Source organism: Oncorhynchus gorbuscha, unplaced genomic scaffold (assembly GCF_021184085.1).
Source record: "Oncorhynchus gorbuscha isolate QuinsamMale2020 ecotype Even-year unplaced genomic scaffold, OgorEven_v1.0 Un_scaffold_510, whole genome shotgun sequence".
Classification (NCBI taxonomy): domain Eukaryota; kingdom Metazoa; phylum Chordata; class Actinopteri; order Salmoniformes; family Salmonidae; genus Oncorhynchus; species Oncorhynchus gorbuscha.
The window spans coordinates 149518-176962 of NW_025745342.1; the positions used below are offsets into that span (position 1 = coordinate 149518).

General features: G+C 49.9%; 1 protein-coding gene across 1 annotated transcript; it reads left to right on the forward strand.

Annotated features, from left to right (window-relative positions):
• The first annotated feature begins 273 nt into the window (after positions 1-273).
• Positions 274-27008, forward strand: LOC124018431 (cdc42-interacting protein 4 homolog). The gene is made up of 6 exons (XM_046333752.1): positions 274-1758; positions 19678-19787; positions 20190-20322; positions 21549-21616; positions 21934-22043; positions 26669-27008. The coding sequence occupies exons 1-6, from the start codon at positions 1756-1758 to the stop codon at positions 26806-26808; spliced, it is 564 nt and encodes a 187-aa protein (XP_046189708.1). The 5' UTR covers positions 274-1755; the 3' UTR covers positions 26809-27008.
• The last annotated feature ends 437 nt before the right edge of the window (positions 27009-27445 follow it).

The window sequence follows — 27445 nt, forward strand, 5'->3', positions numbered from 1 at the left end:
TCTCTCTTCTCTTTCGTCTCCCTCCTGTCCTCTACCCATCTCTCTTCTCTTTCTTGTCTGTCCTCTACCCATCTCTTCTCTCTCCTGTCCTCTCCCTCCTGTCCTCCACCCATCTCTCTCGTTCCCTCCTGTCCTCCACCCATCTCTCTTCTCTTCGTCTCCCTCCTGTCCTCCACCCATCTCTCTTCTCTCTTTCGTCTCCCTCCTGTCCTCTACCCATCTCTCTTTTCTTCCTCTCTGTCATTGGGCTACCCATTCTGTTTGTCCTTCCTCTCTGTCATTGGGCTACAGCATTCTGTTCATCCTTCCTCTCTGTCATTGGGCTACAGCATTCTGTTCATCCTTCCTCTCTGTCATTGGGCTACAGCATTCTGTTCATCCTTCCTCTCTGTCATTGGGCTACAGCATTCTGTTTGTCCTTCCTCTCTGTCATTGGGCTACAGCATTCTGTTCATCCTTCATCTCTATCATTGGAAAAGCCTGGTCAGGGGCATGGATAGTTCTTAGTGTTGGGTAATCAGACCCCCCTCTATACACAGACACATTCCACACCTCTCGGCTCCCCTCTTACACCTGAGGGGCCAATTCTAGCGATGTGTCTTTCTCTCTCAATTCAAAGAGCTCTCTCTCTCTCTCTCTCTCTCTCTCTTTGTGTGTTTGTGTGTGTAATGATTCTATGTCTCTACATAGTGTTTCTTCAGGGTATTTTCTTCTCTTTTCTCATAGCCTTAATCCTCTGTTTTCTTTATGGTGTCTATCTCTCCTCCAATGGTTTTCTCCTTTCCCACCTTGTCTTCCTCCTTTTCCTCGTTCTTCCCTCCCCAGTTCTCACACCCCTCTATCTTTGCCCCCTCCCCCTAACCCCTTCCCCCTCTCTCTTTCTGCCTGAGAGAGTTTAACCGTTCTGTCAAACCTCCCTTGCTACCTTCAGGGCTCTGCACAGACCGATGAGTCTCCCTAGATCTGAGGACAGTTTGGTGTTTCCCCTCCTAATGGATCAGGTTAGGATTGTAGGATGGTAATCTGGTCCTAGATCAGTGGTTAGGTTAGTATCTAATGGTTCAGGATAGGATTGTAGGAGGGTAATCTGGTCCTAGATCAGTGGTTAGGATAGTATCTAATGGTTCAGGTCAGGAGGGTAATCTGGTCCTAGATCAGTGGTTAGGTTAGTATCTAATGGTTCAGGATAGGATTGTAGGAGGGTAATCTGGTCCTAGATCAGTGGTTAGATTAGTATCTAATGATTCAGGTTAGGATTTTAGGAGGGTAATCTGGTCCTAGATCAGTGGTTAGGTTAGTATCTAATGGATCGTATAGGATTATGGGAGGAAAACCGATCAGTGTATTGGGTAACCAGCATACTCAGGTGAGTCACAGGGGTCCAAGGTTCCAACAACAGAGACTGATTGGCTAGATCAGGGCTGCCCAATTCTGTTCCTGGAGGGCCCAAACACTTCTTGTTTTTGTTTCTACCTGGTACTTAATTACACTCACCTGGTGTCCCAGGTCTGAATTAGTCCCTAATTAGGAGGAGGGGATGAACACCAGAAGTGTTTGGGCCCTCCAGGACCAGGATTGGATAGCCCTGGGCTAGATGGACAGGTAAGCCCAATGCTGATTGGTGGATGAGGACATTGTGTTGTATTGTGACAAACATGTGTGTATTGTGTGTTTCTGTTTATCTATGTGTGTGTGTGTGTCTCACGATGAGTGTCCATCCTTCTCAAGTTCCAGAGGATAAATGCTGACAAGCACATGGTAACACGTCCTATGATTACGGTTTAGATCAGGGTTCCTATGGTTACGGTTAGATGTAACCCAGGCCTCCACCTCCACAGTACTGACTGGTGTTCTTCTCTCCATGGTAGTTAACATGGTAACCCTTGCTATGGTTACGGTTTAGATCAGGGTTCCTATGGTTACGGTTAGATGTAACCCAGGCCTCCACCTCCACAGTACTGACTGGTGTTCTTCTCTCCATGGTAGTTAACATGGTAACACTTCCTATGGTTACGGTTTAGATCAGGGTTTCTATGGTTACGGTTTCGTTCATGGTTTCTATGATTACGGTTTAGAACAGGGTTTCTATGGTTACGGTTTAGATCAGGGTTTCTATGGTTACGGTTTAGATCAGGGTTTCTATGGTTACGGTTTAGAACCGGGTTTCTATGGTTACGGTTTAGAACAGGGTTTCTATGGTTACGGTTTAGAACAGGGTTTCTATGGTTACGGTTTAGAACAGGGTTTCTATGGTTACGGTTTAGATCAGGGTTTCTATGGTTACGATTAGATGTTATCCAGTCAGTACTCTGGAGGTGTTGAGAGGACAAAGATAACAACCAGCAGTACTGTGGACCTCAACGTCTGGGGTGCGTCCCAATAATATCTCCTGTCTCCTGAAGTGTGCACTTGTTCACTACATCTCACAAATGTTAAAGCGTTAGATTGGTGGAGACGTGGGCTAGTTATTACAGTGTTAGATTGGGGGAGACGTGGGCTAGTTATTACAGCGTTAGATTGGGGGAGACGTGGGCTAGTTATTACAGCGTTAGATTGGGGGAGACGTGGGCTAGTTATTACAGTGTTAGATTGGGGGAGACGTGGGCTAGTTATTACAGCATTAGATTGGGGGAGACGTGGGCTAGTTATTACAGTGTTAGATTGGGGGAGACGTGGGCTAGTTATTACAGCGTTAGATTGGGGGAGACGTGGGCTAGTTATTACAGCGTTAGATTGGGGGAGACGTGGGCTAGTTATTACAGCGTTAGATTGGGGGAGACGTGGGCTAGTTATTACAGCGTTAGATTGGGGGAGACGTGGGCTAGTTATTACAGCGTTAGATTGGGGGAGACGTGGGCTAGTTATTACAGCGTTAGATTGGGGGAGACGTGGGCTAGTTATTACAGCGTTAGATTGGGGGAGACGTGGGCTAGTTATTACAGCGTTAGATTGGGGGAGACGTGGGCTAGTTATTACAGCGTTAGATTGGGGGAGACGTTAGATTGGGGGGGCTAGTTATTACAGCGTTAGATTGGGGGAGACGTGGGCTAGTTATTACAGCGTTAGATTGGGGGAGACGTGGGCTAGTTATTACAGCGTTGGATTGGGGGAGACGTGGGCTAGTTATTACAGCGTTAGATTGGGGGAGACGTGGGCTAGTTATTACAGCGTTAGATTGGGGGATACGTGGGCTAGTTATTACAGCGTTAGATTGGTGGAGACGTGGGCTAGTTATTACAGCGTTAGATTGGGGGAGAGACGTGGGCTAGTTATTACAGCGTTGGATTGGGGGATACGTGGGCTAGTTATTACAGCGTTAGATTGGGGGAGACGTGGGCTAGTTATTACAGCGTTAGATTGGGGAGACGTGGGCTAGTTATTACAGCGTTAGATTGTGGGAGACGTGGGCTAGTTATTACAGCGTTAGATTGGGGGAGAGACGTGGGCTAGTTATGACAGCGTTAGATTGTGGGAGACGTGGGCTAGTTATGACAGCGTTAGATTGTGGGAGACGTGGGCTAGTTATTACAGCGTTAGATTGTGGGAGACGTGGGCTAGTTATTACAGCGTTAGATTGGGGGAGACGTGGGCTAGTTATTACAGCGTTAGATTGGGGGAGACGTGGTCTAGTTATTACAGTGTTAGATTGGGGGAGACGTGGGCTAGTTATTACAGCGTTAGATTGGGGGAGACGTGGGCTAGTTATTACAGTGTTAGATTGGGGAGACGTGGGCTAGTTATTACAGCGTTAGATTGGGGGAGACGTGGGCTAGTTATTACAGCGTTAGATTGGGGGAGACGTGGGCTAGTTATTACAGCGTTAGATTGGGGGAGACGTGGGCTAGTTATTACAGCGTTAGATTGGGGGAGACGTGGGCTAGTTATTACAGCGTTAGATTGGGGGAGACGTGGGCTAGTTATTACAGCGTTAGATTGGGGGAGACGTGGGCTAGTTATTACAGCGTTGGATTGGGGGACGTGGGCTAGTTATTACAGCGTTAGATTGGGGGAGACGTGGGCTAGTTATTACAGCGTTAGATTGGGGGAGACGTGGGCTAGTTATTACAGCGTTAGATTGGGGGAGACGTGGGCTAGTTATTACAGCGTTGGATTGGGGGATACGTGGGCTAGTTATTACAGCGTTAGATTGGGGGAGACGTGGGCTAGTTATTACAGCGTTAGATTGGGGGGAGCGTGGGCTAGTTATTACAGCGTTGGATTGGGGGATACGTGGGCTAGTTATTACAGTGTTAGATTGGGGGAGACGTGGGCTAGTTATTACAGCGTTAGATTGGGGGAGACGTGGGCTAGTTATTACAGCGTTAGATTGGGGAGACGTTATTACAGCGGGGACGTGGGCTAGTTATTACAGCGTTAGATTGGGGGAGACGTGGGCTAGTTATTACAGCGTTAGATTGGGGGAGACGTGGGCTAGTTATTACAGCGTTGGATTGGGGGAGACGTGGTCTAGTTATTACAGTGTTAGATTGTGGGAGACGTGGGCTAGTTATTACAGCGTTAGATTGGGGGAGACGTGGTCTAGTTATTACAGCGTTAGATTGGGGGAGACGTGGGCTAGTTATTACAGCGTTAGATTGGTGGAGACGTAGGCTAGTTATTACAGCGTTAGATTGGGGGAGACGTGGTCTAGTTATTACAGCGTTAGATTGGGGGAGACGTGGGCTAGTTATTACAGCGTTAGATTGGGGGAGACGTGGGCTAGTTATTACAGCATTAGATTGGGGGAGACGTGGGCTAGTTATTACAGTGTTAGATTGGGGGAGACGTGGGCTAGTTATTACAGTGTTAGATTGGGGGAGACGTGGGCTAGTTATTACAGTGTTAGATTGGGGGAGACGTGGGCTAGTTATTACAGCGTTAGATTGGGGGAGACGTGGGCTAGTTATTACAGCGTTAGATTGGGGGAGACGTGGGCTAGTTATTACAGCATTAGATTGGGGGAGACGTGGGCTAGTTATTACAGCGTTAGATTGGGGGATACGTGGGCTAGTTATTACAGTGTTAGATGGGGGAGACGTGGGCTAGTTATTACAGCGTTAGATTGGGGGAGACGTGGGCTAGTTATTACAGCGTTAGATTGGGGGAGACGTGGGCTAGTTATTACAGCGTTAGATTGGGGAGACGTGGGGAGACGTGGGCTAGTTATTACAGCGTTAGATTGGGGGAGACGTGGTCTAGTTATTACAGCGTTAGATTGGGGGAGACGTGGGCTAGTTATTACAGCGTTAGATTGGGGGAGACGTGGGCTAGTTATTACAGCATTAGATTGGGGGAGACGTGGGCTAGTTATTACAGTGTTAGATTGGGGGAGACGTGGGCTAGTTATTACAGCGTTAGATTGTGGGAGACGTGGGCTAGTTATTACAGCGTTAGATTGGGGGAGACGTGGGCTAGTTATTACAGCGTTAGATTGGGGGAGACGTGGGCTAGTTATTACAGCATTAGATTGTGGGATGCGTGGGCTAGTTATTACAGCGTTGGATTGGGGGATACGTGGGCTAGTTATTACAGCGTTAGATTGGGGGAGACGTGGGCTAGTTATTACAGCGTTAGATTGGGGGAGACGTGGGCTAGTTATTACAGCGTTAGATTGGGGGAGACGTGGGCTAGTTATTACAGCGTTAGATTGGGGAGACGTGGGCTAGTTATTACAGGGAGACGTGGGCTAGTTATTACAGCGTTAGATTGGGGGAGACGTGGGCTAGTTATTACAGCGTTAGATTGGGGGAGACGTGGGCTAGTTATTACAGCGTTAGATTGGGGGGGAGACGTGGGCTAGTTATTACAGCGTTGGATTGGGGGAGACGTGGGCTAGTTATTACAGCGTTAGATTGGGGGAGATGTGGGCTAGTTATTACAGCGTTAGATTGGGGGAGTTATTACGTGGGCTAGTTATTACAGCGTTAGATTGGGGGAGACGTGGGCTAGTTATTACAGGTTAGATTGGGGGAGACGTGGGCTAGTTATTACAGCGTTAGATTGGGGGAGACGTGGGCTAGTTATTACAGCGTTAGATTGGGGGAGACGTGGGGTACAGCTAGATTGGGGGAGACGTGGTCTTATTACAGCGTTAGATTGGGGGAGACGTGGGCTAGTTATTACAGCGTTGGATTGGGGGAGACGTGGTCTAGTTATTACAGTGTTAGATTGGGGGAGACGTGGGCTAGTTATTACAGCGTTAGATTGGGGGAGACGTGGGCTAGTTATTACAGCGTTAGATTGGGGGAGACGTGGGCTAGTTATTACAGCGTTAGTTGGATTGGGGGAGACGTGGCTAGTTATTACAGTGTTAGATTGGGGGAGACGTGGGCTAGTTATTACAGCGTTAGATTGGGGGAGACGTGGGCTAGTTATTACAGCGTTAGATTGGGGGAGACGTGGGCTAGTTATTACAGCGTTAGATTGGGGGAGACGTGGGCTAGTTATTACAGTGTTAGATTTGGGGGAGACGTGGGCTAGTTATTACAGCGTTAGATTGGGGGAGTTATTACAGATTGGGGGAGACGTGGGCTAGTTATTACAGCGTTAGATTGGGGGAGACGTGGGCTAGTTATTACAGCGTTAGATTGGGGGAGACGTGGGCTAGTTATTACAGCGTTAGATTGGGGGAGACGTGGGCTAGTTATTACAGTGTTAGATTGGGGGAGACGTGGGCTAGTTATTACAGCGTTAGATTGGGGGAGACGTGGGCTAGTTATTACAGCGTTAGATTGGGGGAGACGTGGGCTAGTTATTACAGCGTTAGATTGGGGGAGACGTGGGCTAGTTATTACAGCGTTAGATTGGGGGAGACGTGGGCTAGTTATTACAGCGTTAGATTGGGGGAGACGTGGGCTAGTTATTACAGCGTTAGATTGGGGGAGACGTGGGCTAGTTATTACAGCGTTAGATTGGGGGAGACGTGGGCTAGTTATTACAGCGTTAGATTGGGGGAGACGTGGGCTAGTTATTACAGCGTTAGATTGGGGGAGACGTGGTCTAGTTATTACAGCGTTAGATTGGGGGAGACGTGGGCTAGTTATTACAGCGTTAGATTGGGGGAGACGTGGGCTAGTTATTACAGAGTTAGATTGGTTATTACAGCGTTAGATTGGGAGAGACGTGGGCTAGTTATTACAGCGTTGGGATTGGGGGAGACGTGGGCTAGTTATTACAGCGTTAGATTGGGGGAGACGTGGGCTAGTTATTACAGCGTTAGATTGGGGGAGACGTGGGCTAGTTATTACAGCGTTAGATTGGGGGAGATTGGGCTAGTTATTACAGCGTTAGATTGGGGGAGACGTGGGCTAGTTATTACAGCGTTAGATTGGGGGAGACGTGGGCTAGTTATTACAGCGTTAGATTGGGGGAGACGTGGGCTAGTTATTACAGCGTTAGATTGGGGGAGACGTGGGCTAGTTATTACAGCGTTAGATTGGGGGAGACGTGGGCTAGTTATTACAGCGTTAGATTGGGGGAGACGTGGGCTAGTTATTACAGCGTTAGATTGGGGGAGACGTGGGCTAGTTATTACAGCGTTAGATTGGGGGAGGGGGAGTTATTACAGCGTTAGATTGGGCTGGTTATTACAGCGTTAGATTGGGGGAGACGTGGGCTAGTTATTACAGCGTTAGATTGGGGGTTATTACAGCGTGGGGGGACGTAGTTATTACAGCGTTAGATTGGTGGAGACGTGGGCTAGTTATTACAGCGTTAGATTGGGGGAGAGACGTGGGCTAGTTATTACAGCGTTGGATTGGGGGATACGTGGGCTAGTTATTACAGCGTTAGATTGGGGGAGACGTGGGCTAGTTATTACAGCGTTAGATTGTGGGAGACGTGGGCTAGTTATTACAGCGTTAGATTGTGGGAGACGTGGGCTAGTTATTACAGCGTTAGATTGGGGGAGAGACGTGGGCTAGTTATGACAGCGTTAGATTGTGGGAGACGTGGGCTAGTTATGACAGCGTTAGATTGTGGGAGACGTGGGCTAGTTATTACAGCGTTAGATTGTGGGAGACGTGGGCTAGTTATTACAGCGTTAGATTGGGGGAGACGTGGGCTAGTTATTACAGTGTTAGATTGGGGGAGACGTGGGCTAGTTATTACAGCGTTGGATTGGGGGAGACGTGGGCTAGTTATTACAGTGTTAGATTGGGGAGACGTGGGCTAGTTATTACAGCGTTAGATTGGGGGAGACGTGGGCTAGTTATTACAGCGTTAGATTGGGGGAGACGTGGGCTAGTTATTACAGCGTTAGATTGGGGGAGACGTGGGCTAGTTATTACAGCGTTAGATTGGGGAGACGTGGGCTAGTTATTACAGCGTTAGATTGGGGAGACGATTGGGGGAGACGTGGGCTAGTTATTACAGCGTTAGATTGGGGGAGACGTGGGCTAGTTATTACAGCGTTGGATTGGGGGATACGTGGGCTAGTTATTACAGCGTTAGATTGGGGGAGACGTGGGCTAGTTATTACAGCGTTAGATTGGGGGAGACGTGGGCTAGTTATTACAGCGTTAGATTGGGGGAGACGTGGGCTAGTTATTACAGCGTTGGATTGGGGGAGACGTGGGCTAGTTATTACAGCGTTAGATTGGGGGAGACGTGGGCTAGTTATTACAGCGTTAGATTGTGGGAGGCGTGGGCTAGTTATTACAGCGTTGGATTGGGGGATACGTGGGCTAGTTATTACAGTGTTAGATTGGGGGAGACGTTAGATTGGGCTAGTTATTACAGCGTTAGATTGGGGGAGACGTGGGCTAGTTATTACAGCGTTAGATTGGGGAGGCTAGTTATTACAGCGTTAGATTGGGGAGACGTGGGCTAGTTATTACAGCGTTAGATTGGGGGAGACGTGGGCTAGTTATTACAGCGTTAGATTGGGGGAGACGTGGGCTAGTTATTACAGCGTTGGATTGGGGGAGACGTGGTCTAGTTATTACAGTGTTAGATTGTGGGAGACGGGGCTAGTTATTACAGCGTTAGATTGGGGGAGACGTGGTCTAGTTATTACAGCGTTAGATTGGGGGAGACGTGGGCTAGTTATTACAGCGTTAGATTGGTGGAGACGTAGGCTAGTTATTACAGCGTTAGATTGGGGGAGACGTGGTCTAGTTATTACAGCGTTAGATTGGGGGAGACGTGGGCTAGTTATTACAGCGTTAGATTGGGGGAGACGTGGGCTAGTTATTACAGCATTAGATTGGGGGAGACGTGGGCTAGTTATTACAGTGTTAGATTGGGGGAGACGTGGTCTAGTTATTACAGTGTTAGATTGTGGGAGATGTGGGCTAGTTATTACAGCGTTAGATTGGGGGAGACGTGGGCTAGTTATTACAGCGTTAGATTGGGGGAGACGTGGGCTAGTTATTACAGCATTAGATTGTGGGATGCGTGGGCTAGTTATTACAGCGTTGGATTGGGGGATACGTGGGCTAGTTATTACAGTGTTAGATTGGGGGAGACGTGGGCTAGTTATTACAGCGTTAGATTGGGGGAGACGTGGGCTAGTTATTACAGCGTTAGATTGGGGGAGACGTGGGCTAGTTATTACAGCGTTAGATTGGGGAGACGTGGGGGAGACGTGGGCTAGTTATTACAGCGTTAGATTGGGGGAGACGTGGGCTAGTTATTACAGCGTTAGATTGGGGGAGACGTGGTCTAGTTATTACAGCGTTAGATTGGGGGAGACGTGGGCTAGTTATTACAGCGTTAGATTGGGGGAGACGTGGGCTAGTTATTACAGCATTAGATTGGGGGAGACGTGGGCTAGTTATTACAGTGTTAGATTGGGGGAGACGTGGTCTAGTTATTACAGTGTTAGATTGTGGGAGATGTGGGCTAGTTATTACAGCGTTAGATTGGGGGAGACGTGGGCTACAGTTATTACAGCGTTAGATTGGGGGAGACGTGGGCTAGTTATTACAGCATTAGATTGTGGGATGCGTGGGCTAGTTATTACAGCGTTGGATTGGGGGATACGTGGGCTAGTTATTACAGTGTTAGATTGGGGGAGACGTGGGCTAGTTATTACAGCGTTAGATTGGGGGAGACGTGGGCTAGTTATTACAGCGTTAGATTGGGGGAGACGTGGGCTAGTTATTACAGCGTTAGATTGGGGAGACGTGGGGAGACGTGGGCTAGTTATTACAGCGTTAGATTGGGGGAGACGTGGGCTAGTTATTACAGCGTTAGATTGGGGGAGACGTGGTCTAGTTATTACAGCGTTAGATTGGGGGAGACGTGGGCTAGTTATTACAGCGTTGGATTGGGGGAGACGTGGTCTAGTTATTACAGTGTTAGATTGTGGGAGATGTGGGCTAGTTATTACAGCGTTAGATTGGGGGAGACGTGGGCTAGTTATTACAGCGTTAGATTGGGGAGAGCGTGGGGGAGACGTGGGCTAGTTATTACAGCGTTAGATTGGGGGAGACGTGGGCTAGTTATTACAGCGTTAGATTGGGGGAGACGTGGTCTAGTTATTACAGCGTTAGATTGGGGGAGACGTGGGCTAGTTATTACAGCGTTGGATTGGGGGAGACGTGGTCTAGTTATTACAGTGTTAGATTGGGGGAGATGTGGGCTAGTTATTACAGCGTTAGATTGGGGGAGACGTGGGCTAGTTATTACAGCGTTAGATTGGGGGAGACGTGGGCTAGTTATTACAGCGTTGGATTGGGGGAGACGTGGTAGTTATTACAGTGTTAGATTGGGGGAGACGTGGTCTAGTTATTACAGCGTTAGATTGGGGGAGACGTGGGCTAGTTATTACAGCGTTAGATTGGGGGAGACGTGGGCTAGTTATTACAGCGTTAGATTGGGGGAGACGTGGGCTAGTTATTACAGTGTTAGATTGGGGGGGAGACGTTGGGGAGACGTGGGCTAGTTATTACAGCGTTGGATTGGGGGAGAAGTGGGGGAGACGTAGGCTAGTTATTACAGCGTTAGATTGGGGGAGACGGGGCTAGTTATTACAGCGTTAGATTGGGGGAGACGTGGGCTAGTTATTACAGCGTTAGATTGGGGAGACGTAGGCTAGTTATTACAGTGTTAGATTGGGGAGACGTAGGCTAGTTATTACAGCGTTAGATTGGGGGAGGCGTGGGCTAGTTATTACAGCGTTAGATTGGGGGAGACGTGGGCTAGTTATTACAGCGTTAGATTGGGGGAGACGTGGGCTAGTTATTACAGCGTTAGATTGGGGGAGGCGTGGGCTAGTTATTACAGCGTTAGATTGGGGGAGCGTGGGCTAGTTATTACAGCGTTGGATTGGGGGAGGCGTGGGCTAGTTATTACAGCGTTAGATTGGGGGAGACGTGGGCTAGTTATTACAGCATTGGATTGGGGGAGGCGTGGGCTAGTTATTACAGCGTTGGATTGGGGAGGCGTGGGCTAGTTATTACAGCGTTGGATTGGGGGAGACGTGGGCTAGTTATTACAGCGTTGGATTGGGGGAGACGTGGGCTAGTTATTACAGCGTTGGATTGGGGGAGACGTGGGCTAGTTATTACAGCGTTGGATTGGGGGAGACGTGGGCTAGTTATTACAGCGTTAGATTGGGGGAGACGTGGGCTAGTGATTACAGCGTTAGATTGGGGGAGACGTGGGCTAGTTATTACAGAGTTAGATTGGGGGAGACGTGGGCTAATTATTACAGCGTTAGATTGGGGGAGACGTGGGCTAGTTATTACAGCGTTAGATTGGGGGAGCGTGGGCTAGTTATTACAGCGTTAGATTGGGGGAGACGTAGGCTAGTTATTACAGCGTTAGATTGGGGGAGACGTGGGCTAGTTATTACAGCGTTAGATTGGGGGAGGCGTGGGCTAGTTATTACAGCGTTAGATTGGGGGAGCGTGGGCTAGTTATTACAGCGTTAGATTGGGGGAGGCGTGGGCTAGTTATTACAGCGTTAGATTGGGGGAGACGTGGGCTAGTTATTACAGCGTTGGATTGGGGGAGACGTGGGCTAGTTATTACAGCGTTGGATTGGGGAGCGTGGGCTAGTTATTACAGCGTTGGATTGGGGGAGACGTGGGCTAGTTATTACAGCGTTGGATTGGGGGAGACGTGGGCTAGTTATTACAGCGTTGGATTGGGGGAGACGTGGGCTAGTTATTACAGCGTTGGATTGGGGGAGACGTGGGCTAGTTATTACAGCGTTATATTGGGGGAGACGTGGGCTAGTGATTACAGCGTTAGATTGGGGGAGACGTGGGGCTAGTTATTACAGAGTTAGATTGGGGGGAGACGTGGGGGGCGTGGGCTAGTTATTACAGCGTTAGATTGGGGGAGACGTGGGCTAGTTATTACAGCGTTAGATTGGGGGAGACGTGGGCTAGTTATTACAGCGTTAGATTGGGGGAGACGTGGGCTAGTTATTACAGCGTTAGATTGGGGGAGACGTGGGCGTTACAGTTATTACAGCGTTAGATTGGGGGAGACGTGGGCTAGTTATTACAGCGTTGGATTGGGGAGGCGTGGGCTAGTTATTACAGCGTTGGATTGGGGGAGACGTGGGCTAGTTATTACAGCGTTGGATTGGGGGAGACGTGGGCTAGTTATTACAGCGTTGGATTGGGGGAGCATTGGGGGGCTAGTTATTACAGCGTTGGATTGGGGGAGACGTGGGCTAGTGATTACAGCGTTATATTGGGGGAGACGTGGGCTAGTGATTACAGCGTTAGATTGGGGGAGACGTGGGCTAGTTATTACAGAGTTAGATTGGGGGAGACGTGGGCTAATTATTACAGCGTTAGATTGGGGGAGACGTGGGCTAGTTATTACAGCGTTAGATTGGGGGAGACGTGGGCTAGTTATTACAGCGTTAGATTGGGGGAGACGTGGGCTAGTTATTACAGCGTTAGATTGGGGGAGACGTGGGCTAGTTATTACAGCGTTAGATTGGGGGAGACGTGGGCTAGTTATTACAGCGTTAGATTGGGGGAGACGTGGTCTAGTTATTACAGAGTTAGATTGGGGGAGACGTGGGCTAGTTATTACAGCGTTAGATTGGGGGAGACGTGGGCTAGTTATTACAGAGTTAGATTGGGGGAGACGTGGGCTAGTTATTACAGCGTTAGATTGGGGGAGACGTGGGCTAGTTATTACAGCGTTAGATTGGGGGAGACGTGGGCTAGTTATTACAGCGTTAGATTGGGGGAGACGTGGGCTAGTTATTACAGCGTTAGATTGGGGAGACGTGGGCTAGTTATTACAGCGTTAGATTGGGGGAGATGGGCTAGTTATTACAGCGTTAGATTGGGGGAGACGTGGGCTAGTTATTACAGCGTTAGATTGGGGGAGACGTGGGCTAGTTATTACAGCGTTAGATTGGGGGAGACGTGGGCTAGTTATTACAGCGTTAGATTGGGGGAGACGTGGGCTAGTTATTACAGCGTTAGATTGGGGGAGACGTGGGCTAGTTATTACAGCGTTGGATTGGGGGAGACGTGGGCTAGTTATTACAGCGTTAGATTGGGGGAGACGTGGGCTAGTTATTACAGCGTTAGATTGGGGGAGACGTGGGCGTTATTACAGCTAGTTATTACAGAGTTAGATTGGGGGAGACGTGGGCTAGTTATTACAGCGTTGGATTGGGGGAGCGTGGGCTAGTTATTACAGCGTTGGATTGGGGGGCGTGGGCTAGTTATTACAGCGTTGGATTGGGGGAGACGTGGGCTAGTTATTACAGCGTTGGATTGGGGGAGACGTGGGCTAGTTATTACAGCGTTGGATTGGGGGAGACGTGGGCTAGTTATTACAGCGTTGGATTGGGGGAGACGTGGGCTAGTTATTACAGCGTTATATTGGGGGAGACGTGGGCTAGTTATTACAGCGTTAGATTACAGCGTTAGATTGGGGGAGACGTGGGCTAGTTATTACAGAGTTAGATTGGGGGAGACGTGGGCTAATTATTACAGCGTTAGATTGGGGGAGACGTGGTCTAGTTATTACAGAGTTAGATTGGGGGAGACGTGGGCTAGTTATTACAGCGTTAGATTGGGGGAGACGTGGGCTAGTTATTACAGCGTTAGATTGGGGGAGACGTGGGCTAGTTATTACAGCGTTAGATTGGGGGAGACGTGGTCTAGTTATTACAGAGTTAGATTGGGGGAGACGTGGGCTAGTTATTACAGCGTTAGATTGGGGGAGACGTGGGCTAGTTATTACAGAGTTAGATTGGGGGAGACGTGGGCTAGTTATTACAGCGTTAGATTGGGGGAGACGTGGGCTAGTTATTACAGCGTTAGATTGGGGGAGACGTGGGCTAGTTATTACAGCGTTAGATTGGGGGAGACGTGGGCTAGTTATTACAGCGTTAGATTGGGGGAGACGTGGGCTAGTTATTACAGCGTTAGATTGGGGGAGACGTGGGCTAGTTATTACAGCGTTAGATTGGGGGAGACGTGGGCTAGTTATTACAGCGTTAGATTGGGGGAGACGTGGGCTAGTTATTACAGCGTTAGATTGGGGGAGACGTGGGCTAGTTATTACAGCGTTAGATTGGGGGAGACGTGGGCTAGTTATTACAGCGTTAGATTGGGGGAGACGTGGGCTAGTTATTACAGCGTTAGATTGGGGGAGACGTGGGCTAGTTATTACAGCGTTAGATTGGGGGAGACGTGGGCTAGTTATTACAGCGTTGGATTGGGGGAGAGCGTGGGCTAGTTATTACAGCGTTGGATTGGGGGAGCGTGGGCTAGTTATTACAGCGTTGGATTGGGGGAGACGTGGGCTAGTTATTACAGCGTTGGATTGGGGGAGACGTGGGCTAGTTATTACAGCGTTGGATTGGGGGAGACGTGGGCTAGTTATTACAGCGTTGGATTGGGGGAGACGTGGGCTAGTTATTACAGCGTTATATTGGGGGAGACGTGGGCTAGTATTACAGCGTTAGATTGGGGGAGACGTGGGCTAGTTATTACAGCGTTAGATTGGGGGAGACGTGGGCTAGTTATTACAGCGTTAGATTGGGGGAGACGTGGGCTAGTTATTACAGCGTTAGATTGGGGGAGACGTGGGCTAGTTATTACAGCGTTAGATTGGGGGAGACGTGGGCTAGTTATTACAGCGTTAGATTGGGGGAGACGTGGGCTAGTTATTACAGCGTTAGATTGGGGGAGGGGAGAGATTGGGCTAGTTATTACAGTTAGATTTAGTTATTACAGCGTTAGATTGGGGGAGACGTGGGCTAGTTATTACAGCGTTAGATTGGGGGAGACGTGGGCTAGTTATTACAGCGTTGGATTGGGGGAGACGTGGGCTAGTTATTACAGCGTTAGATTGGGGGGAGACGTGGGCTAGTTATTACAGCGTTAGATTGGGGGGAGACGTGGGCTAGTTATTACAGCGTTAGATTGGGGGGAGACGTGGGCTAGTTATTACAGCGTTAGATTGGGGGAGTTATTACAGCGTTAGATTGGGCTAGTTATTACAGCGTTAGATTGGGGGAGACGTGGGCTAGTTATTACAGCGTTAGATTGGGGGAGACGTGGGCTAGTTATTACAGCGTTAGATTGGGGGAGACGTGGGCTAGTTATTACAGCGTTAGATTGGGGGAGACGTGGGCTAGTTATTACAGCGTTGGATTGGGGGAGACGTGGGCTAGTTATTACAGCGTTAGATTGGGGGAGACGTGGGCTAGTTATTACAGCGTTAGATTGGGGGAGACGTGGGCTAGTGATTACAGCGTTAGATTGGGGGAGACGTGGGCTAGTTATTACAGAGTTAGATTGGGGGAGACGTGGGCTAGTTATTACAGCGTTAGATTGGGGGAGACGTGGGCTAGTTATTACAGCGTTAGATTGGGGGAGACGTGGGCTAGTTATTACAGCGTTAGATTGGGGGAGACGTGGGCTAGTTATTACAGCGTTAGATTGGGGGAGACGTGGGCTAGTTATTACAGCGTTAGATTGGGGGAGACGTGGGCTAGTTATTACAGCGTTAGATTGGGGGAGACGTGGCTAGTTATTACAGCGTTAGATTGGGGGAGACGTGGGCTAGTTATTACAGCGTTAGATTGGGGGAGACGTGGGCTAGTTATTACAGAGTTAGATTGGGGGAGACGTGGGCTAGTTATTACAGCGTTAGATTGGGGGAGACGTGGGCTAGTTATTACAGCGTTAGATTGGGGGAGACGTGGGCTAGTTATTACAGCGTTAGATTGGGGGAGACGTGGGCTAGTTATTACAGCGTTAGATTGGGGGAGACGTGGGCTAGTTATTACAGCGTTAGATTGGGGGGAGACGGGGCTAGTTATTACAGCGTTAGATTGGGGGAGACGTGGGCTAGTTATTACAGCGTTAGATTGGGGGAGACGTGGGCTAGTTATTACAGCGTTAGATTGGGGGAGACGTGGGCTAGTTATTACAGCGTTAGATTGGGGGAGACGTGGGCTAGTTATTACAGCGTTAGATTGGGGGAGACGTGGGCTAGTTATTACAGCGTTAGATTGGGGGAGACGTGGGCTAGTTATTACAGCGTTAGATTGGGGGAGACGTGGGCTAGTTATTACAGCGTTAGATTGGGGGAGACGTGGGCTAGTTATTACAGCGTTAGATTGGGGGAGACGTGGGCTAGTTATTACAGCGTTAGATTGGGGGAGACGTGGGCTAGTTATTACAGCGTTAGATTGGGGGAGACGTGGGCTAGTTATTACAGCGTTAGATTGGGGGAGACGTGGGCTAGTTATTACAGCGTTAGATTGGGGGAGACGTGGGCTAGTTATTACAGCGTTAGATTGGGGAGACGTGGGCTAGTTATTACAGCGTGGATTGGGGGAGCGTGGGCTAGTTATTACAGCGTTGGATTGGGGAGAGACGTGGGCTAGTTATTACAGCGTTGGATTGGGGGAGACGTGGGCTAGTTATTACAGCGTTGGATTGGGGGAGACGTGGGCTAGTTATTACAGCGTTGGATTGGGGGAGACGTGGGCTAGTTATTACAGCGTTGGATTGGGGGAGACGTGGGCTAGTTATTACAGTTATTGGGGGAGACGTGGGCTAGTGATTACAGCGTTAGATTGGGGGAGACGTGGGCTAGTTATTACAGCGTTAGATTGGGGGAGACGTGGGCTAGTTATTACAGCGTTAGATTGGGGGAGACGTGGGCTAGTTATTACAGCGTTAGATTGGGGGGGAGACTAGTTATTGGGCTAGTTATTACAGCGTTAGATTGGGGGAGACGTGGGCTAGTTATTACAGCGTTAGATTGGGGGAGACGTGGGCTAGTTATTACAGCGTTAGATTGGGGGAGACGTGGGCTAGTTATTACAGCGTTAGATTGGGGGAGACGTGGTCTAGTTATTACAGCGTTAGATTGGGGGAGACGTGGGCTAGTTATTACAGCGTTAGATTGGGGGAGACGTGGGCTAGTTATTACAGAGTTAGATTGGGGGAGACGTGGGCTAATTATTACAGCGTTAGATTGGGGGAGACGTGGCTAGTTATTACAGCTAGTTATTACAGCGTTAGATTGGGGGAGACGTGGGCTAGTTATTACAGCGTTAGATTGGGGGAGACGTGGGCTAGTTATTACAGCGTTAGATTGGGGGAGACGTGGGCTAGTTATTACAGCGTTAGATTGGGGGAGACGTGGGCTAGTTATTACAGCGTTAGATTGGGGGAGACGTGGGCTAGTTATTACAGCGTTAGATTGGGGGAGACGTGGGCTAGTTATTACAGCGTTAGATTGGGGGAGACGTGGGCTAGTTATTACAGCGTTAGATTGGGGGAGACGTGGGCTAGTTATTACAGCGTTAGATTGGGGGAGACGTGGGCTAGTTATTACAGCGTTAGATTGGGGGAGACGTGGGCTAGTTATTACAGCGTTAGATTGGGGGAGACGTGGGCTAGTTATTACAGCGTTAGATTGGGGGGAGACGTGGGCTAGTTATTACAGCGTTAGATTGGGGGAGAGACGTGGGCTAGTTATTACAGCGTTAGATTGGGGGAGACGTGGGCTAGTTATTACAGCGTTAGATTGGGGGAGACGTGGGCTAGTTATTACAGCGTTAGATTGGGGGAGACGTGGGCTAGTTATTACAGCGTTAGATTGGGGGAGACGTGGGCTAGTTATTACAGCGTTAGATTGGGGGAGACGTGGGCTAGTTATTACAGCGTTAGATTGGGGGAGACGTGGGCTAGTTATTACAGCGTTAGATTGGGGGAGAGACGTGGGCTAGTTATTACAGCGTTAGATTGGGGGAGACGTGGGCTAGTTATTACAGCGTTAGATTGGGGGAGACGTGGGCTAATGGAAGATATTCTTACCACATTTGTTATGTCAGTCATTTCCTTTCACATGGTGGAAGTGTTCACTTCAGGAGGAAGGAGAGTTTGGGACAGAACCCGTGTCTGGTTTTGAGGGTTTAAACAGAACCCGTGTCTGGTTTTGAGGGTTTAAACAGAACCCGTGTCTGGTTTTGAGGGTTTAAACAGAACCCGTGTCTGGTTTTGAGGGTTTAAAGCAGTTTCGGTTATAACTGAGGGATATTTATCACTAACTCAGGTTTAACTCAGGTTTCTTTACTCTGTATGTGAGCATAACACCTCACCCTCATCTATCTCGCTTTCTCTCACTCACCTGCTCTCTCACTCACCTGCTCTCTCACTCACCTCCTCTCTCACTCACCTCCTCTCTCACCTCTCCTCTCTCACCCCTCCTCTCTCACCCCTCCTCTCTCACTCACCTGCTCACTCACCTCCTCTCTCACCCCTCCTCTCTCACCCCTCCTCTCTCACTCACCTGCTCTCTCACCCCTCCTCTCTCACTCACCTGCTCTCTCACTCACCTGCTCTCTCACCCCTCCTCTCTCACTCACCTGCTCTCTCACTCACCTGCTCTCACACCCCTCCTCTCTCACTCACCTGCTCTCTCACCCCTCCTCTCTCACTCACCTGCTCTCTCACCCCTCCTCTCTCACTCACCTGCTCTCTCATCCCTCCTCTCTCACCCCTCCTCTCTCACCCACCTGCTCTCTCACCCCTCCTCTCTCACCCCTCCCCTCTCACTCACCTGCTCTCTCACTCACCTGCTCTCTCACCCCTCCTCTCTCACTCACCTGCTCTCTCACCCCTCCTCTCTCACCCCTCCTCTCTCACCCCTCCTCCCTCACTCACCTGCTCTCTCATCCCTCCCTTCTTACTCACCTGCTCTCTCACCCCTCCTCTCTCACCCCTCCTCTCTCACTCACCTGCTCTCTCACCCCTCCTCTCTCACTCACCTGCTCTCTCACCTGTCCTCTCTCACTCACCTGCTCTCTCACCTGTCCTCTCTCACTCACCTGCTCTCTCACCCCTCCTCTCTCACTCACCTGCTCTCTCACCCCTCCTCTCTCACTCACCTGCTCTCTCACCCCTCCTCTCTCACTCACCTCCTCTCTCACTCACCTCCTCTCTCACACCCCTCCTCTCTCACCCCTCCTCTCTCACCCCTCCTCTCTCACCCCTCCTCTCTCAATTCAATTTAAGGGGCTTTATTGGCATGGGAAACACATGTTAACATTGCCAAAGCAAATTAACTAGATAATAAACTGTAAAAATGTACAGTAAACATTAAACCAAAATAATATTATTCCAAAATAATAGACATTTCCAATGTCATTGTCTCTCTCTCCCGCATCCCTCTCTCGTCCCCTCCTCTCTCCCTCCGGTCCCCTCTCCCCCCCACCCCCAGTCTCCAGCTGCTGAGGACTTCTCTCACCTGCCTCCAGAACAGAGGAAGAAGAGACTTCAATCCAAGATTGATGACATCACCAAGGAACTTCAGAAGGAGCTGGACCAGAGGTAGCCCCGCCTCCCCCGCCACTCTGATCACCACAGTGACGGCGGCGATCTCACAGTCCTACTGTCTCTGTCCATCAATGACATTCTCCTCGCGTGTTCTCTCCTCTCAGGTCAGAGGGGAGGGACCTGTGGCTTTCTCATCCAATGGGTTTTGAGAAGGAGGCGAGGAGTTTGCAATTGAGATTCTCCCATCGTGTCCGTCTCGAATGGCACCGTATTCCCTATATAGTGTGCTGTCTTTGACCAGGGCTTATAGGACCCTGATCAGTAGTAGTGTACTAGATGGGAATAGTGTGCCTTTTGGGACACATTGATTTGTTCTAACAGACGCCCTTCTTCTGTAACATATTGCTTGTTCCTTCCTGTCTCTCTGTCTCGCTGTCTTTTTCCCTCCTCCTCCAGTGAGGCATTAGAGAAGATGAGAGGTGTTTATGAACGGAACCCTCAGATGGGAGACCCAGCCAGTCTAGAACCTCAGATCACCCAGACCTCGCAGAACGTTGGACGACTCGGAGGACAACTCACCAAATACGAGGTAGGCTACTGCGCGCACACACACACACACACTCTGGCTTGGTGACATGGACACTCTGGCTTGGTGACACAGACATGGACACACACACACTGGCTTTGTGACACAGACACTCTGGCTTGGTGACACAGACAGACACTCTGGCTTGGTGACACAGACAGACACTCTGGCTTGGTGACACAGACAGACACTCTGGCTTGGTGACACAGACAGACACTCTGGCTTGGTGACACAGACAGACACTCTGGCTTGGTGACACAGACAGACACTCTGGCTTGGTGACACAGACACTCTGGCTTGGTGACACAGACACTCTGGCTTGGGGACACAGACACTCTGGCTTGGGGACACAGACACTCTGGCTTGGTGACACAGACAGACACTCTGGCTTGGGGACACAGACACTCTGGCTTGGTGACACAGGCAGACACTCTGGCTTGGTGACACAGGCAGACACTCTGGCTTGGGGACACAGACAGACACTCTGGCTTGGTGACACAGACAGACACTCTGGCTTGGTGACACAGGCAGACACTCTGGCTTGGGGACACAGACAGACACTCTGGCTTGGGGACACAGACAGACACTCTGGCTTGGGGACACAGGCAGACACTCTGGCTTGCGGACACAGGCAGACACTCTGGCTTGGTGACACAGGCAGACACTCTGGCTTGCGGACACAGGCAGACACTCTGGCTTGGGGACACAGACAGACACTCTGGCTTGCGGACACAGGCAGACACTCTGGCTTGGGGACACAGACAGACACTCTGGCTTGGGGACACAGACAGACACTCTGGCTTGGGGACACAGGCAGACACTCTGGCTTGGTGACACAGGCAGACACTCTGGCTTGGTGACACAGGCAGACACTCTGGCTTGGGGACACAGGCAGACACTGGCTTGGGGACACAGGCAGACACTCTGGCTTGGGGACACAGACAGACACTCTGGCTTGGGGACACAGACAGACACTCTGGCTTGGGGACACAGACAGACACACTGGCTTGGGGACACAGACAGACACTCTGGCTTGGGGACACAGACAGACACTCTGGCTTGGGGACACAGACACTCTGGCTTGGTGACACAGACAGACACTGGCTTGGGGACACAGACACTGGCTTGGTGACACAGACAGACACTCTGGCTTGGGGACACACACACGGAAACACACACTTGTCATTAGCCATCTATAGTAAACAGCAAGTCATTCTTCTCTCTGACAGTCGTGGCTGGCTGAGGCTTTCAGAGGAGATGATTCTACCAACACTGCTGTCAACAACAATCAATACTGGTAAGAGAGAGGGAGCGTGTGTGTTTATATAATGTCTATATGTATTAATATAATGTGTGTGTTTATATAATGTCTATATGTATTAATATAATGTGTGTGTTTATATAATGTCTATATGTGTTAATATAATGTGTGTGTGTGTGTGTGTGTGTATGTGTAATATGTGTGTGTGTGTGTGTGTGTGTGTGTATATAATGTCTATATGTGTTAATATAATGTGTGTGTGTGTGTGTGATGTCTATATGTGTTAATATAATGTGTGTGTATATATAATGTCTATATGTGTTAATATAATGTGTGTGTGTCTCTGTCTTCAGTTCCATGTCAGCTGATCCGTCTCAGAACATCTACTCAGAGTTTGATGAAGACTTTGATGAAGATGTGGAGACTCCTATAGGAAAGGCTACTGCCCTCTACACCTTCCAAGGTACACGCACACCATCACGCACACATCACGCACACCATCACGCACGCACACCATCACGCACACCATCACGCACGCACACCATCACGCACGCACACCATCACGCACACACACGTCACACGTACACCATCACGCACACACACATCACACGCACACCATCACGCACACCATCACACGCACACCATCACGCACACCATCACGCACACCATCACACGCACACCATCACACGCACACCATCACGCACACCATCACACGCACACCATCACACGCACACCATCACACACGCACACCATCACACACGCACACCATCACGCACACACACATCACACGCACACCATCACGCACACCATCACGCACACCATCACACGCACACCATCACGCACACCATCACACGCACACCATCACGCACACGCACACCACACACACGCACACCATCACACACGCACACCATCACGCACACACACACATCACGCACGCACACCATCACGCACACACACACATCACACGCACACCATCACGCACACACACACCATCACGCACACCATCACGCACACACACACCATCACGCACACACACACATCACACGCACACCATCACGCACACACACACATCACACACGCACCATCACGCACACACACACATCACACACGCACCATCACGCACACACACACACACACATCACACGCACACCATCACGCACACACACACACACACCATCACGCACACACCATCACACATACCATCGCACACGCACACCATCGCACACGCACACCATCACGCACGCACACCATCACGCACGCACACCATCACGCACACGCACGTCACACGCACACCATCACGCACACACACATCACACGCAAACCATCACGCACACCATCACACGCACACCATCACACGCACACCATCACGCACACCATCACGCACACCATCACGCACACACACACATCACACGCACACCATCACGCACACACACACATCACACGCACACCATCACGCACACACACACATCACACGCACACCATCACGCACACACACACATCACACACGCACCATCACACACACATCACACGCACACCATCACGCACACACACACACGCACACCATCACGCACACACCATCACACATACCATCGCACACGCACACCATCGCACACGCACACCATCACACACGCATCAGAAACACACACCATCAGACACACACACCGACAGTGTCTATAACTAGTGTGTGTCTGTCTCCAGGTTCCAGTCAGGGGACAGTGTCTATAACTAGTGTGTGTCTGTCTCCAGGTTCCAGTCAGGGAACAGTGTCTATAACTAGTGTGTGTCTCCAGGTTCCAGTCAGGGGACAGTGTCTATAACTAGTGTGTCTCCAGGTTCCAGTCAGGGGACAGTGTCTATAACTAGTGTGTCTCCAGGTTCCAGTCAGGGGACAGTGTCTATAACTAGTGTGTCTCCAGGTTCCAGTCAGAGGACAGTGTCTATAACTAGTGTGTGTCTGTCTCCAGGTTCCAGTCAGGGGACAGTGTCTATAACTAGTGTGTCTCCAGGTTCCAGTCAGGGGACAGTGTCTATAACTAGTGTGTCTCCAGGTTCCAGTCAGGGGACAGTGTCTATAACTAGTGTGTGTCTGTCTCCAGGTTCCAGTCAGGGGACAGTGTCTATAACTAGTGTGTGTCTATCTCCAGGTTCTAGTCAGGGGACAGTGTCTATAACTAGTGTCTGTCTCCAGGTTCCAGTCAGGGGACAGTGTCTATAACTAGTGTCTGTCTCCAGGTTCCAGTCAGGGGACAGTGTCTATAACTTGTGTGTGTCTGTCTCCAGGTTCCAGTCAGGGGACAGTGTCTATAACTAGTGTGTGTGTGTCTCCAGGTTCCAGTCAGGGGACAGTGTCTATAACTAGTGTGTGTGTGTCTCCAGGGTCCAGTAGGGGACAGTGTCTATAACTAGTGTCTGTCTCCAGGGTCCAGTAGGGGACAGTGTCTCTAACTTGTGTGTGTGTGTGTGTGTGTGTGTGTGTGTGTGTGTGTGTGTGTGTGTGTGTGTGTGTGTGTGTGTGTGTGTGTGTGTGTGTGTGTGTGTGTGTGTGTGTGTGTCTCCAGGTTCCAGTCAGGGGACAGTGTCTATAACTAGTGTGTGTCTCCAGGGTCCAGTAGGGGACAGTGTCTATAACTAGTGTGTGTCTCCAGGTTCCAGTCAGGGGACAGTGTCTATAACTAGTGTGTGTCTGTCTCCAGGTTCCAGTCAGGGGACAGTGTCTATAACTAGTGTCTGTCTCCAGGTTCCAGTAGAGGACAGTGTCTATAACTAGTGTCTGTCTCCAGGGTCCAGTAGGGGACAGTGTCTATAACTAGTGTGTGTCTGTCTCCAGGTTCCAGTCAGGGGACAGTGTCTATAACTAGTGTCTGTCTCCAGGTTCCAGTAGAGGACAGTGTCTATAACTAGTGTCTGTCTCCAGGGTCCAGTAGGGGACAGTGTCTATAACTAGTGTGTGTCTGTCTCCAGGGTCCAGTAGGGGACAGTGTCTATAACTAGTGTCTGTCTCCAGGGTCCAGTAGGGGACAGTGTCTCTAACTTGTGTGTGTGTGTGTGTGTGTGTGTGTGTGTGTGTGTGTGTGTGTGTGTGTGTGTGTGTGTGTGTGTGTGTGTGTGTGTGTGTGTGTGTGTGTGTGTGTGTGTGTGTGTGTCTCCAGGTTCCAGTCAGGGGACAGTGTCTATAACTAGTGTGTGTCTCCAGGGTCCAGTAGGGGACAGTGTCTATAACTAGTGTGTGTCTCCAGGTTCCAGTCAGGGGACAGTGTCTATAACTAGTGTCTGTCTCCAGGTTCCAGTAGAGGACAGTGTCTATAACTAGTGTCTGTCTCCAGGGTCCAGTAGGGGACAGTGTCTATAACTAGTGTGTGTCTGTCTCCAGGTTCCAGTCAGGGGACAGTGTCTATAACTAGTGTCTGTCTCCAGGTTCCAGTCAGGGGACAGTGTCTATAACTAGTGTGTGTCTGTCTCCAGGTTCCAGTCAGGGGACAGTGTCTATAACTAGTGTGTGTCTGTCTCCAGGTTCCAGTCAGGGGACAGTGTCTATAACTAGTGTGTGTCTGTCTCCAGGTTCCAGTCAGGGGACAGTGTCTCCATAATAACTAGTGTGTGTCTCCAGGTTCCAGTCAGGGGACAGTGTCTATAACTAGTGTGTGTCTCCAGGGTCCAGTAGGGAACAGTGTCTATAACTAGTGTGTGTCTCCAGGTTCCAGTCAGGGGACAGTGTCTATAACTAGTGTGTGTCTGTCTCCAGGTTCCAGTCAGGGGACAGTGTCTATAACTAGTGTCTGTCTCCAGGTTCCAGTAGAGGACAGTGTCTATAACTAGTGTCTGTCTCCAGGGTCCAGTAGGGGACAGTGTCTATAACTAGTGTCTGTCTCCAGGTTCCAGTCAGGGGACAGTGTCTATAACTAGTGTGTGTCTGTCTCCAGGTTCCAGTAGAGGACAGTGTCTATAACTAGTGTGTGTCTGTCTCCAGGTTCCAGTCAGGGGACAGTGTCTATAACTAGTGTCTGTCTGTCTCCAGGGTCCAGTCAGGGGACAGTGTCTATAACTAGTGTGTGTCTGTCTCCAGGTTCCAGTAGAGGACAGTGTCTATAACTAGTGTGTGTCTGTCTCCAGGTTCCAGTCAGGGGACAGTGTCTATAACTAGTGTCTGTCTGTCTCCAGGGTCCAGTCAGGGGACAGTGTCTATAACTAGTGTGTGTCTGTCTCCAGGTTCCAGTAGAGGACAGTGTCTATAACTAGTGTGTGTCTGTCTCCAGGGTCCAGTCAGGGGACAGTGTCTATAACTAGTGTGTGTCTGTCTCCAGGTTCCAGTCAGGGGACAGTGTCTATAACTAGTGTCTGTCTCCAGGTTCCAGTCAGGGGACAGTGTCTATAACTAGTGTGTGTCTGTCTCCAGGTTCCAGTAGAGGACAGTGTCTATAACTAGTGTCTGTCTCCAGGGTCCAGTAGGGGACAGTGTCTATAACTAGTGTGTGTCTGTCTCCAGGTTCCAGTCAGGGGACAGTGTCTATAACTAGTGTCTGTCTCCAGGTTCCAGTCAGGGGACAGTGTCTATAACTAGTGTGTGTCTGTCTCCAGGTTCCAGTCAGGGGACAGTGTCTATAACTAGTGTGTGTTTGTCTCCAGGTTCCAGTCAGGGGACAGTGTCTATAACTAGTGTGTGTGTGTCTCCAGGGTCCAGTCAGGGGACAGTGTCTATAACTAGTGTGTGTCTGTCTCCAGGGTCCAGTCAGGGGACAGTGTCTATAACTAGTGTGTGTGTGTCTCCAGGTTCCAGTCAGGGGACAGTGTCTATAACTAGTGTGTGTCTCCAGGTTCCAGTAGGGGACAGTGTCTATAACTAGTGTGTGTCTCCAGGTTCCAGTCAGGGGACAGTGCCTATAACTAGTGTGTCTCCAGGTTCCAGTCAGGGGACAGTGTCTATAACTAGTGTGTGTGTGTCTCCAGGTTCCAGTCAGGGGACAGTGTCTATAACTAGTGTGTGTCTGTCTCCAGGTTCCAGTCAGGGGACAGTGTCTATAACTAGTGTGTGTCTGTCCCCAGGTTCCAGTCAGGGGACAGTGTCTATAACTAGTGTGTGTCTGTCTCCAGGTTCCAGTCAGGGGACAGTGTCTATAACAGAAGGCGAGCAGCTCAGTGTGATGGAGAGTGATAAAGGAGATGGATGGATGAGGGTTCTACGAGCCAACGGAGACGAAGGATACATCCCCTCATCCTACGTCAAGTTCTAGACAATAACACACACATGGATACACCGATTTAACGCACACACACCTTTCAGCCAAGGACTTTCATTCTGTGTGTTACCACCCCTCCATCTCTCTCTCACTCTACCTCTCTCTCTACCTCACTCTCTCTCTCTCTACCTCTCTCTCTCTCTCTCTCTACCTCCATCTCTCTCTCACTCTACCTCTCTCTCTCTCACTCTACCTCTCACTCTACCTCTCTCTCTCACTCTACCTCTCTCTCTCACTCTACCTCTGTCTCTCACTCTACCTCTCTCACTCTCTCTCTCTCACTCTCCTCACTCTCTCTCTCTCTCTACTCTCTCTCTCTCACTCTACTCTCACTCTCTCTCTCTCTCTCACTCTACTCTCTCTCTCACTCTACCTCTCTCTCTCACTCTACCTCTCTCTCTCACTCTACCTCTCTCTCTCACTCTACCTCTCTCTCTCACTCTACCTCTCTCTCTCTCTCTACCTCACTCTCTCTCCCTCTCTCACTATCTCTACCACTCTCTCTCTACCTCTCTCTCACTCTCACTACCTCTCTCTACCTCTCACTCTCTCTTCCTCTACCTCTCTCACTACCTCTCTCTACCTCTCACTCTCTCTACCTCTCTCACTCTCTCTACCTCTCACTCCCTCT